The 14,069-nt window shown below is 41.7% G+C and overlaps 1 protein-coding gene across 1 annotated transcript in view; it reads left to right on the top strand.

Annotated features, from left to right (window-relative positions):
- The window catches only part of spegb (striated muscle enriched protein kinase b), a 56,149-nt gene extending 43,802 nt beyond the window's left edge, over nucleotides 1-12,347 (top strand). Inside the window, exons 32-42 of the mRNA XM_034693207.1 lie at nucleotides 821-937; nucleotides 1,353-1,520; nucleotides 1,625-1,747; nucleotides 3,367-3,531; nucleotides 3,833-3,896; nucleotides 3,999-4,796; nucleotides 5,573-5,812; nucleotides 5,917-6,140; nucleotides 8,765-8,840; nucleotides 9,105-9,254; nucleotides 9,421-12,347. Coding sequence (XP_034549098.1) covers nucleotides 821-937; nucleotides 1,353-1,520; nucleotides 1,625-1,747; nucleotides 3,367-3,531; nucleotides 3,833-3,896; nucleotides 3,999-4,796; nucleotides 5,573-5,812; nucleotides 5,917-6,140; nucleotides 8,765-8,840; nucleotides 9,105-9,254; nucleotides 9,421-9,685 — 2,390 coding nt within the window. The 3' untranslated portion in view covers nucleotides 9,686-12,347. The remainder of the gene's footprint in view (nucleotides 1-820; nucleotides 938-1,352; nucleotides 1,521-1,624; nucleotides 1,748-3,366; nucleotides 3,532-3,832; nucleotides 3,897-3,998; nucleotides 4,797-5,572; nucleotides 5,813-5,916; nucleotides 6,141-8,764; nucleotides 8,841-9,104; nucleotides 9,255-9,420) is intronic.
- The last annotated feature ends 1,722 nt before the right edge of the window (nucleotides 12,348-14,069 follow it).

The following is a 14,069-nucleotide window of genomic DNA, read 5'->3' as shown; positions in this document are numbered from 1 at the left end:
TGCCGCTGGAGTCCGGAACGTACACAGCAGGAGGACGTCTACGGCAGCTCAGAAAGCAATGTGACAGTGTCCACCTTAGAAATCAAGACATGAGGACTTAAAAAACGAAGTCAGCTCATCTGTAGAAAATGTATTAAGAACAAAGGCAGAGAGAAATATCTCACCTGGTGATGAAATCACATGAAGAAACCTTTGCTAACGTGAGCATTAGCAAGCTGCAGCCCATGCAGACCGAAACATTCAGCACTTTGTCCAGAGAGGACTGAGCTGCACCTTAATGAACTGAAGACAGTTGTTCATTTCTTAATCATCTGACTCTTGGTGGGAAAATGAAAGTAACGTAAAAATAAATTGGGACTTTGCTTTTGCTGTACTTGAATCCACAGATAAAAACAGGGGCAGATCAAACAACACTAAAAAGGCTAAAAACACTGGTTAAAAAGCTTAAGAAGAAGAAGAAGGAATCATTTGCCCCAAATGTCTAACTGTTGTGTTAAGATACATTTCTTAAAGTTGTATGTGATGCGGTCTATGAGTCTATAACTTGCAGATTGCACATTAACATCATTACACCAACAGCATTTGATTGCCTCATGATTATTCATGTTCGCCCAAGTACGTATATATATTTACTCTACACAGCAACAGCAGAAAATAGAAGGTGCAGTGTGTGGGTAGAACATAAAAACCTGGATGTGGGCCATAAAATGTTCCTCGGGCACAATGATGGTAATAAGCCTCCCCGGGTTAAGAGATTTGTAATTTTTTGTTTGAACTATTCATATATTATGTTTGTAAAATGTTCTATTTTCTGTCCCAGATTTCCCTCCTGTGTTCCACATCAAGCTGAGAGACCACGTCCTGCTGGAGGGAGACCCGGTCACGCTGAGCTGTCTGCCAGCCGGGAGCCCTCACCCACACATCGCCTGGATTAAAGGTAAGGAGCTCGTCTGTAAACAAGTCAACATGTCCCACAGATGGATGCTCGGTATCTCTCCCCTCGATAGTAACAGTCACTCACGTGATAACTCCTGGGTGAATGAGTGCAGAGACATGATAATACTTTACATCGCATCTCCCTACATGCTAATACGCCGTATCATGGCAACAGAAGCTTCATACAGAGATTGAAAAGCACAGGAGATGAGATTAATAATTAAGATACGTGATTTATATAGAAAAGACTTCAACCAGCATTTATGTGTCTGCCTGCCGTCTGATCAGTGTTAGATAAGTTGTTATAAAATACTCTATCTCATAGAGGACTTTTCATACCAATCATTTCTCATCATTGATTTAGCATTAAATATACATCAGAGACTTTGTTTGCATGTTCTCATGTGTTTCCTCAGATAAGAAGCCTCTGCAAATTGATGCCAGGATGAACCTGATCGCCTGCCCTGATGGTCGACAGCTGCTCATGATCATGCAGACAACCAAGAAGGATGCAGGAGTCTACGAATGTGTGGCTACAAACCCCCTGGCTGTTGTGTCCAGCTCATGCACAATATCGCTTGCTCGTAAGCACTGAGACACACATTACTTTTTTGTTTCAGTATGTGAGGGGAGAAAGAGCTAAAGGAAGAATAACATGTTAGTAATACAGATACATTTGTTCCTGCAGGTCTGCCTAATCGTCCTGGGACTCCTGAAATACCTCAGAAGTACAACAACACAGCTCTGGTACTGTGGAGGCCCTCAGACACCTTGGCTCCCTGCACATACTCTCTGGAAAGGAAAGCAGAGGGTCAGTTCTTCCAACACAAGTTCAAAGCCCTTCATTTCCTTTTTTGATGGACCATGCAGGATTACAGATTACAGATTACAGATTACAGATTACAGATTAGTGTTTGGAACTTCAAGTTTTTCAGTTTTCTAAGGGTCACATGGATGGATTTACCCCATGACTCAGAGTGTTCAGGTTTAAAACTCTCTGAAGGTTTATTAATAAGCTGCAGTTACACACACACACACACAAACATATATATACACACACACACTACCAGTCAAACGTTTGGACACACCTTTTCATTCAATGGTTTTTATTTATTTTAATTATTTTCAACATCGTAGATTAATACTGAAGACATCAAAACTATGAAATAATCTGGTTTTGTCATAATCTGGATTACAACAGTAGTCAAATATGGCTATCCATTGTGTACTAACCCTACCTCTGAACAACACAACTGATGGTCTCAAACACATGAAGAAGGCAAGTCATTCTACAAATGAACTCTTGTCAAGGCTCATGTTCATTAGAAACCATTCCAGGAGACCACTTCGTGAAGCAGACTGAGAGAATACCAAGAGTGTGCAAAGCTGTCATGAAGGAAAAAGGGGGCTACTTTACAGAATCTAAAATATAAAACAGATTCTGCTTTGTTTAACACTTTGTTGTTCATTCAATAATTCCATATATGTTCTTTCATAGTTTAGATGTCTTCAGTATTAATCTACAGTGTTTACAATAATTACAATAAATACAAACACTTTAATGAGAAGGTGTGTCCAAACTTTTGACTGGTAGTGTATATAACTGTAGAGAAACATGTTTAACTTAACAACACACCCAATCACATCAAACAGGTTATTAAAACATTTCATCAATGGAATTTAAGCCTAAAAGTGAGTTGCTTACACAAAGACATATGGTGGTAAGATGAAATATAGAACTACAGATTTAAAACAAACAAGACTCAACCTCCTGCAACATAAACACCGTGCCACATTAGAACTAACCTCATCTGTTCTGAATCAAGATCCACACAAAGATTTCTGTTTTTCACTTCACAACAGAAGAAAATGAGATACATTCACTCTACAAAAACACCTCCTGTACGCCTCCAGGACCCTGTGGCGTGTGGGTTAGATTGTGGTCGACCTCTCTCACCTCAGACACAGACTCTTTGAGCCCGCCCCCTCAGGCGAAAGGCTGCAGTCCATCAGGACCAAAACCTCCAACCACAAGAACAGTTTGTTCCCTTCTGCTACCAGACTCCTGAATGATGCCATCCTCACCTGACATGGACTCTCATAACTTAGTCACTCAATATCACAGTAATGTTCAAATTCAATGTCAGGCTTACTGTGTTGCATGAACAAACACTGGACTTAAGAATTGCCTTATATATTGTATCCTGTTATTTATTCTTAAATCACCAGATTTTGCACTCACAGTCATCTCGCACCTTCCTGCACAAATGAAAATTTCTCCATCAAAACTTGTGTTCCTTTTTATGTATGTTCTGTTTATACTTTTATCTTATTCTATTTTCCTTTACAGTAGAAGTACTGCTGTTAAATATGTTTTTGAATCAGATCTCTTCAAATATTTTTTGCACATTTTTCACTTTTGCTCCTCAGGTGAGACCAACTGGTTGATTGTGGCTACAGGGGTGGCAGACTGTTACTTCAATGTGGTTGACTTACCAGCAGGGGGCGCCTTCAGGTTCAGGGTGGCATGTGTGAATAAAGCTGGGCAAGGCCCCTACAGCAACCTCTCAGAGGTAGTCACCCTGGATGTTTCCGGTAAGTTTTATTGTATAAATTAACTCTTTAACTTTGACTCTTTTTTAAATTTGTATTCTGATGCACTTGGTTTTCTTATTAATGTATGTCTTCAAAAAAGTGGTAGTGTAGTGAATTTTCTTTTGGTTCAAATTATTGCAGTGTACAAAAAATTACATTTATCCTTGTGTTTGGACAATGTGAAGAGACAGCCATGTTTATGTTCCGGCTACGCTCCTAGTTCAGCTTCTTGTATGCCTTGTTGTGTTGCTCATTTCAAGTATTAATGACACTTTCCCGCTCCTTGTTCTTCATTCATTAGAACCAGCTAAGTCCAGTGCTACTGTTGTGGTCAAGACTGCCCCTGCAACTTCTCCCCCTCCCCCTGTGGTGATGATGTCTTCCATGAAAGTGCCTCCCATTAAACCAGCTCCCAGTAAACCTGCTCCAGCAACACCAACACCTACCCCTCCCTCAGCTCCAGCTCAAGCCCCAGCTCCAGCTCCAGCTCCAGCTCCAACCCAGGCTCCAGCTCCAGCTCCAACCCGGGCTCCAGCTCCAGCTCCAGCTCCAACCTGGGCTCCGGCTCAAGCTCCAGCTCCAGCTCCAGCTCCAACCCGGGCTCCAGCTCCAGCTCCAGCTCCAGCTCCAGCTCCAGCTCCAGCCCCATCCCCAGCTCCAGCTCCAGCTGTGGTTAAATCTCCCTCCCCAGTGACCATTAAATCCTCTGTGCACGTCGAGCCAAGCCGACCTGTAGTCACACCCCCTGTTAGTACAGCTCCTCCTGCACAGACCACCACAGCTCCACCAGCCAAAGCCAAGACCACCCTGAGCATCAGCATGAGCAAACCCCAAACCAAACTGGCACCTCCCCCTGTTGTCCCCCCCAAACCTCGAAGTCCTGTGAGTGCAAACCCCACCATCACCCACAAGCCCCCGTCCCCTGTACCTGCCATTGGGAAACCTATTTCATCTGTTCCCATGTACGTGCCAACTGCAACCTCCCGTGGTACTCCACCTTCTCAAACTACTTCTACTCCAACAACCACCACCACCACCCCTTCAGTCACTCCTGTGACCACCATCTCACCGCCTGTGGTGGTGGTGCAGAGTTTGACGCCAGTAATGCAGGGAGGAGATGGCAGGGGAATCCCATCAGGGAGGATCACACCATCAGGGCGGGTCACACCTTCAGGACGCAGGACACCACTTGGCAAGCCAGGAGAAGGATCTCTGCGCCAGGGGGTTCCTCAAAAACCCTACACCTTCATGGATGAGAAAGCAAGGTGATGGCAACTGATGGAACTTGACTTAAATACACACCAAGAACAAAGTCAATCAAATCCAACTTAACGCCATTTAACAACATCAGACTGAATACTTTCACTTTTCAAGCAGTTAAACTAAAGCTAAAACCATTTGTGCCCCTTTAATTATCAACAGCAAGCAAACACAGGGGAGCAATTAACAGCTGTAGAGCAAAATTAGATGTTTCCCCTCAGGTACACGGCTAAAAGAAGTCTAAACATCGGACTTAAATAAACCAGAATCCAGAGACAAAACTGCAAATGCTCGCCAAAGTTAGCAAGGAGTAAATCTGTCTGTGGGGTGTTCACAGCTAGTTCCTCCTGTGGCCAGAAAATAATTAACTGGAAATAAATGTTGAAAAATTCAGTTTGCCCCTCAAAGTTAGGACTTTTTATTTCAAAGGCTGGAGGATAACAATCCTTCTAAAATGTCCAATCATATTTATCATCTTAGACCTAAACCAGCCCAAACTGTCATTGACAGCCAGATTAGGGATGTGTATCTGTATAATGTGGGATGGTCAAACATGGAGGTCTCATAATTAACAGAGTATTTGACAGATTATACAAAAACATAATGAACAGGATATATTTTGAGGGAGTTTACCTGAATAAGGAAATGTTCCTCATCTTTTTAAGAAACAAGTAAAGGGTTAATGTAAAGCAAAGGAGACTAGCTCACCCTCCTCATTTCCTCCTCCTTGACATGAGTCATTTGTAAAGCAACCACTGAATGATTCTTCCTTGCCACATAGGGGTCGGTTTGGTGTGATCCGAGAGTGCCGAGAGAACGCCACAGGAAACCTCTTCATGGCCAAGATTGTCCCGTACGAGGCCGACAGCAAACAGGAGGTGCTGCAGGAATACGACATCCTCAAGTCCCTTCATCATGACAGAGTCATGGCTCTGCATGAGGCTTACGTCACGCCGCGCTACCTGGTGCTCATCTCCGAGTACTGCAGCGGGAAGGAGCTGCTCTTCAGTCTCATCGACAGGTGAAGACGAGCAGCTGCTCTTGTTAAATGTTTGTTGTTCAGATGTGGAGTCCCAGTTTCACTGAATGAACTGCATCACTGAGCTGTTTTCTGTTTTGCTTCAGGTTCCGTTACTCAGAGGATGACGTGGTGACCTACATCGTGCAGATCCTCCAGGGTCTGGATTATCTCCACACTCGACGAATCCTCCACCTGGACATCAAGGCAGAGAACATCATCGTCACCTACATGAATGTTATCAAGATCATTGACTTTGGCAGCGCTCAGGCGTACAACCCTCTCTTCCTCAAACAGTTCAGCCCTCCAATCGGAACACTGGAGTACATGTGTAAGAGTTAACGCAGACATCTAGGAATGTGATATTTAAGCTGCTCTTATATAGATTTGTACAGCAACAATTGATCACAGCACTCTGCTGAATGCAAAAAGAGTTGGGACGAACCCAAAGAGAACGATCAGCTCTGTGAATTCATTTATTTTTAGCTTCCCTGTTTTGACTGTAGCTGCTCCACAGCCCTTTGAGCCGTTAGCTACAAGCACGACACAAATAACTACCAGACACAGTTGGCAGCAAGCAAGCGCACAGGGAGCTGATTGATCGGGACCAAAACATGACCAACAGGAGATAGTAGATAGTTCTACACTCCTCTGTTGGAGAGAAACATGACTCTAAATGTAGCTCCTTTTGTTCCATATGCACTAGATGTGGTAATAAGCAACTGTTGGCTAACATATTAGCTGTATCAACGTTATAAGGTAACAGATCTGTGTGTTTACAGTGTTTCTGTTGCATGTTATATATTTACCCAGGGAGATTCATAAAACCAGGATCCTGGGACAGATTTCTTACACACATCACTATTAACTATATTAGTTTAAAAAAAAAAAAAAACTAACCATGCCACTCTAACACTTATAAGAAGTATGCTAGCAGAGCTTCTCTCAGTAAATGAATGTCTCTGGCTTTAATCCACGCTGCACTACACATCAGCAGGGGCATGTCCAGAGGGGAGGCCAGAGGTGGCTGTGCTCCTCTTGGAATCTGATTGGCCACCCCAAGTGCTACTCCAAATCCTACACTATGGCTGGTTTCGACACCGCCGACTATACTAGCAGTACGTACTGATTTGGCCAAAATTTAGTATGTTGTAAGTGGTATGTGAACAAGAGCAAAATCTGCAGTATGCCAAAACTCCCCGGATGTCTACTGATTCAGGAAGATTTCACAGTGTGCATCGGAGCAGTCTGCCTCACGTACTGTTTCCCATAATGCACAGTGCTTGTTCAGCTTTTTATTTTTCCTTCTTTTGTGGACGGGGGAACTCCATTTTGAGGTGCTGTGAACATTATGAAATGACATATAAACCACTTCCTAACTTTTTAAATCAGAAGTGATGCTAAAGAAGCAGTTTCTCTATCAGCTCTGCAGTTGTTTACTTCCGCTTTCCAAAACCGGAAATCCAGTGACGTCTGGCCCAGCATACTGCACACCAGATCAAACAGAACAGTCAGACTACAGACTAAAATCAAATGCAGTATGTAGTAGGCAGGTCCTACTGCCTACTACATTAGTAAACAGTATGTAGCAGGCCTTTTCAAAAACAGCCGCTGTTTGCTCAATCAGAGGCAGGACTTATGATGGAAGCAACAATTTGAACCGTGTTTCAAAAGTCTAGTAGTAGTTATCTTTGCCATTAAATGCAACATGTTGTCTTTTCTTTGTACTTTTAATTGTAGAAAAATATTTTACTCATCTTTTTTATAGGAGAGGTGTGTAGGAGGGAAATCATTCAATCATTAATTACAAGCTAACTCCTGCACCCTGCCTTACTTCAGAAAACACATTAACTGGCAACGGTTTGGTACCGTTTTATTTGTAGTACCATACATTGCCTTTACATGTATTTTTATCAGACAGTGTGATGGAGGCTTGTGGATTTTTTAAAGTGCTTTTAGTTGTGACTTGGTGAGTTAGATTTAGTAGTTAATGTAGAAATGATCAGTAGAAATATCACTTTGTGAACCTTTACAGCTGGGGTTGGTAGTCAGATCTAGATCCACTTTTTGTTATACTGGTTAAAATTATCTTTATGTCCTGATGGTAATCAATACATAATGTGTTCTTAAAAAAGAGGTAAAAAAAAGCTGCTGGAGTAAACCTGGGAAAACACCAACCAATCCCTGCCATCAGGAGCCAAATGATGAAACCAATCAAATCCTGTCCTGCCGTTCTGCCCGCCTCCTGCAGAGCGTACATTTCATGTTTGTTTGTGTTTTTAACTTTCACTATGAGAATGTTTTGGTGTTTTCTTACCGCTGAGTGAGACATGAGTTGACGTAGTGCAAAACACAAACCATGTGCTGAGGACCGGTTTTGAATCAGTCACCATCATATGGTCATGAATCAGCTGCGCTCGTGCATGTGAAGGGGGCTGTCGTTTTGGAGGAGCTCCGAGGGGAGGGGGGAGGGGTTAGATGGAGTCCTGAGGAAATGCTACATTCAAATTCATGCTAGTTTTCTGTGACTACCAACCCTAGCTTTAAATTAGAATAATGTATTATTCTCTCAACTGACTTTTGAGGAAGAAACTTTAAGAAACAAAAGCATCAGAGTAGAAAAGAGAACAAAAGAAGATCTTGCTCTTTACAGCGTGTGGATCTATTGTGTGATACAGATCTTGTGTGATACAGATCCTGTGCGTGTGGACAGTTTATGTAACTGTTTGTCAGTGGGCGTGCACTGGCTGTGAAAACTCAGGAGAATTCTGAACTAACTAAAACTATGCTTTCACACGTTTCTCAAAGCTCAGCTCACATCAAGTCAGAACATCTACAGAAACACAGAGACTCATAAAGTCTGGTTTCGGTGCTTCAAAGACTTTGTTGCCGATGTAATTTAAGTTCCGTGTAGAATGATGAAGCCCGTGTATTCCTTCTCTCTTCTTCTTGCAGCTCCGGAGATGTTGAAAGGGGATGTTGTGGGCCCTCCAGCTGACATCTGGAGTGTGGGTGTGCTGACTTTCATCATGTGAGTACAGCGTTCACAGCTTCCACCCAGCAGGCCCTCTTTAAAAAGAGATATTCTCTGTGTGAAATTCAGCTTGTGGTATAATATTTGTTCACTGTGTGGTCTTTAAAGTGACATTAATGTTGGGGACATTGTGATGTTCTTGTAATGTTTTTTAAATCACAACTAACAGTTTGAGCAGCTTGGATTTCACTATGCATGGTTCATTTGTTTCAAGGACTCTGAACTGTGTCCATGATGTTTGAAACGTCCCTCTGTTTCCAGGTTGAGCGGCCGGTCGCCTTTTATTGAAATTGATCCTCAGGAGACTGAAGCAAGGATCCAGGCGGCAAAGTTTGACCTCTCTAAACTCTACCAGAATGTGTCCCAAAGTGCCTCTCTGTTTCTTAAGAAGATCCTCTGTAGCTACCCGTGGTAAGTTGAGCATCAGTCCTGTTTGTAGGGTAAATATTGTACTGATGCTCTGCTGGTTAACGTTCTTGAGGTATGATTATTCAAACCGTATTTTACAGCAGAATAAATGATTGAATGAAAACAGAATCTTGAAACATGTGGAGCCTCACTGTCTGCTCTCCAACAGGGCCCGTCCCTCCATCAAGGACTGCTATAATAACTCCTGGCTTCAGGATGCCTACCTGATGCGCCTTCGTAGGCAGACTCTCACCTTTACAACCACCCGTCTCAAGGAATTCTTGGCCGACCAGCAGCGCAAGCGAGAGCTGGTGGCCACCAAGCACAAAGTCCTCCTGCGGTCCTACCAGAGCTCGCCACAAACCCCCACCAGCCCTGCCATGCCAAATGTGCCAACCACACCCACTGCTCCTACTACACCTGTCACCCAGTGAAAAAAAAGGCTTCCACAAACCAGTTGGCAGGACTTTAGGACCAGACGCTGGGCCACGAGGCGGGGTTGTTCCTTCAGGTTTGGGTTGTTGAGCTTGGTCAGAGGAAACTAGAGAAAGCAGCAGTGGCTGAGATCCACAGAGACGTGTTCTTTTTTCTTTTCTGGGCTCTTAAAGAGAATCCAGAAGGATTCTTACACTGAAAGGAAACTCTTACAAAGTTACAAGAGCCTGACTGCATTTTTATACGGTGGACCTCGATCATACAAAGCACGATGTTGTGTTCAAGTTTGTACCTCAAGGTTTGTAACTTTGCATATTTTTGGATAAAATATTCTATTTCTTACGGTCAACTCTACGATGACTAGAGTGGGTACATATTAATACATCACAATACCCCACAATGAAGGCCCCAAATAGCTGTTACAGAAGCAAAAACAATGCATTATATAAGTAAAGGGTTTTCACAAGATACCAGAATAAAAATATTAAATATATTTAAAGCAAAGACAGCTGAATATTAGCAACATCTTGACATTAGACAAGTTTTAAAATGTCGCCTGACCAGAGGTTTCTTCTATAATGTCTGATTCTTTACACCCAACAAACGAGTTACCTTTTTAAAGCGTATTCTATTTAATGAAAGCAGTGTTATCTTTGCTACAGTACCAGAGTTTTTATACTACTGTAGCATCTCAATGATTGTCAAGATTGTAAGAATGTAGCTGTTCCAGTTTCAAGTTTTTAAGTCAGGAGGATTCTCTGCAAGGGCTAAAAGAAAAGCACTCCTATAATTAGCAAACATTTCTTACCTTGTGGCCAAATCTCGGATGATAAGTATTTTCTTATTCTTACAAGCAGAATTTATTCTTTCTAATGTGTTATCAGATCATCTTTGCCCCAAGGGATGATGGGAATAGCAGAGCTGTCACTGTGTTGGCAGGCGCAATGGTCCCTTCAGCACAAATAAGCTAACAAGCATCACATTGGCTTCCAGGTGAACTGGACTCTTCCACAGCAGCCCCGTGTAAAGAATCAGGATTGATCAGCCATGTGGAAATAATCACTAACACTTGAGTTTACTAAAACGAGGCTCGCAAGGTCATGAGGCTAGACCGCTGCAGAAACCCAGCGCTGATACTGGGGTGCATCCAAGTGCCCTTAAAGAGTTAGCACGAGTCAGCATAAAAAAATCTTTACTATTTATCAACGAAAGATGTTTATTAAGACAATTTTAAGAGTACCAGTCCTTAATCTAGCTCTTTAAAAGTGTTTCTTCATTTGGTTTTATAAATTACAGTTTTTTAAATAAAGTAAGATTCAAGATTTATATTTAACATTGCATTTGACTTAATTAAGGGTCATACACCATCTCATACAAGCTAACAAGACACTGTACAAAGTTATCAAACTGAATATGTCTTATGCAGATTTGAATCCCCAACAGTCTGTACAAGCAAAAAACAAACAATCCACAGAGCTCCAGGGGAGAGAAAAGAAATAAGACATTGTGAAACAAAGTCAGTATGAGATACATCAGAGTATACGCCATTAAAACAATTCAATTATTTATTTTTTTCTTACCCACAAGAAACTGTCAAAAGCTGAGATACCTGACTTCTGAACTGGTCGATTGTCACACCGTCACATTAAATCAGAAATGTTTTCTCATTTTTACTTCAGGTTCAGTTCCATAAAACATCAAATATTTCTTTTGTTAGTCATTTTTCAGACAGAGTCAAAATCATTGTGTTTGTTTTGACCTTAAAGGAATCAAACATAACTGACACACTTATGTTCTGATCCCTCCTCACATATTTACAGTAGATAAATGTCTCAGTCGTCTTTTTCTGTTTGCCTTACATGGTGAGTTTAAATTCAGATGAACACAGGAATGTAAAACATTTGCACAAATGTCCGTTTATAGTTACTAAGTACAGATTTGCACACTTAACACACAAGTGTATTAATGACAGAATGGATTCACTTAAAGAGTGCATTAAAGAAACTCAATCAGACACTAGTCTCCAACTATAACTTATAAAGCTGCGACACAGATGAGGGAAAATCCAGAGTTGTTTTATTCTGTGTTCTGACTGACAGATTGTTAACTATTCTAAGACACTATTTTATTAGTTCTGTATGTTCCGATGCTACTGCTTGAGAAAAACTGCAGCTCTTTGTCTTTTTCCTATGCAGAGTAGATTTCATCACACAAGACTCGTTTCAACTTAAAAACATGCAAGATATGCATGACAATGCAAAGATGCATTAACTCAAACGTCTGTGCAATATATATCATGTTCTTTAATCATATACAATGAAACTACAACTGTTTGTAAGCAGACGACAGGGTTTTGAAGAAGATGTTGAATGCTCCACATTTTGTATCGAGATCCTATGCCGTATTTTGTGGAATGTGTTGCAGTGCCTCGTGATGGATATTAGACCCACAGAGAAAATAGTTTGTTACATGAATGACAAGTTCTTTATTTTGATTATATGGATGTGACTGCTTTGTGTGTGGTTCGCAATTTGTTTATTTATTGAGTGACTGTATTTGTTACAGCTTCTGCTTTTTATTTTGTGAACTCTCTGAATCTGGCATGGAAAAGGCATGACAGCTGTTCAAAAAGCTATGGAAATAAAGAAATAAATATATGAACCAATGCGTCAGTGTGTTCCATCCAAAATACTAGGGATTGTTCTTTTAACATGTAGCTGAACAAGTATTTGCGTCAGTGGTGCTCTAGGCCAGGGGTTCCCAAACTTGACCATGCCAAGGCCCCCCAAACATCATTAGCTTCTGGCTGGGGACCCCCTTTGCAAACCCACCGGCAATGCTTCAAAATATGTAAAGAAACATCAACTTTTAGAATGTATTTTCCTACTTTTATTCACTTTTCACATAATTATTACATTTGTTTAGCATAGGAAATTATAAACAAAAGTGTTGTAAAAAAAAAAAAAATTACATTCTATTTTTTTTCTCCCTTCCCTCCAATTTTCTGAGGCCCCCCTAGCCCCCCCACTTTGAAAACCACTGCTCTAGGCTAAACCTCCTGGCTCCACAATGGAGATAATAATAATAATAATAATAATAATAATAATAATAATAATAATAATAATAATAATAATAATTGAAAGGTTTTGTATAGCGCTTTTCTTGATACTTGCTTTACAGAAAAATAATATTACAAATAGATAAAAAATAAAGCAGATGAATAAAACAGAACAAAGACAGAGGTGGGGCCGGAGTAAAGGTTATGTATTGTATGTTTTTTTGAACAGTAGGTTTTGAGGTGGTTATAAATGAATGAAGTGAGTCAGAGTTGAGGTTGTTTGGAAGGAGAGAGTTCAGAGAATCGGGGCAGCTATGGCAAAGGCTCTGTCCCCCAAGGTGCTGTGCTTGGTCTTGGTGATAGGGGACAGGAGGTTGGCATCTGATGATCTGAGGCGGCGGGATGGGGAGTGACTTTTGAGGAGGTCGGTCTGGTATGAGGGGGCGAGGTTATTGAGGGCTTTGTAGGTGATGAGCAGGATCTTGAAGTGGATTGGATGCTGTATGGGGAGCCAGTGGAGGTGCAGAAGGATGGGTGTGATGTGGGCTCTGGAGCGGGAGTGGGTGAGTAACCGGGCAGCTGAGTTCTGGACATATTGAAGTTTTTGGAGGTCAGTGGAGGGAAGGCCGTAAAGGATGCTGTTGCAGTAGTCCAGTCTGGAGGTTATGAAGGCGTGGATGAGAGTTTCTGCAGCAGAGGAGGAGAGAGAGGATCTGAGGTATGCAGTGTTGTGGAGGTGGAAGAAGGATGTTTTGATGACGTTTATAATGTGTGGTTTGAAGGAGAGAGTGGGGTCGAGGATGATGCAGAGGTTACAGACTACTGGGGAGGGTGTGACTGTGTGGTCGTCAATGCTTAGTGAAAGGTTCTGGGTGGAGGGGAGGAGGGATTTGGGGGCAATGAGAATGAGATCAGATTTATTGCAGTTGAGTTTGAGGAAGTTGTTGCTCATCCAGTTTTTTAATTCAGTGAGGCAGTTTGTGAGGGTGGAGAGGGTGGCAGGAGTGATGGTTTTGGCATTGAAGAAGATGACTGGTGGGCTCCAGCTTCATTGAGGTGGACTGTTTCATGAATTTATGTCTACTAGATTACTGAAATTCCACCAGGTAATCAAATGTTAAATCCTTATGTTGTTGATTGATAATTAATTGGCATGCTCTTCTAAGTGTTGCAGTGCCATCACTGGTTTGTGAAGCAAATGCTGTCCTGGTTGAAAGTGACATAAATATGATGTATTTTGACAGAAATGGTGGACAAGAACATGAGTTATTATATGAAGTCAACATTTTTGGCAATCAGCACCACCTTGTGTTCATCAGAGTTAT

This window comes from Notolabrus celidotus, chromosome 10 (assembly GCF_009762535.1).
Source record: "Notolabrus celidotus isolate fNotCel1 chromosome 10, fNotCel1.pri, whole genome shotgun sequence".
Lineage (NCBI taxonomy): Eukaryota > Metazoa > Chordata > Actinopteri > Labriformes > Labridae > Notolabrus > Notolabrus celidotus.
This window is presented reverse-complemented; position numbering and strand designations above follow the sequence as displayed.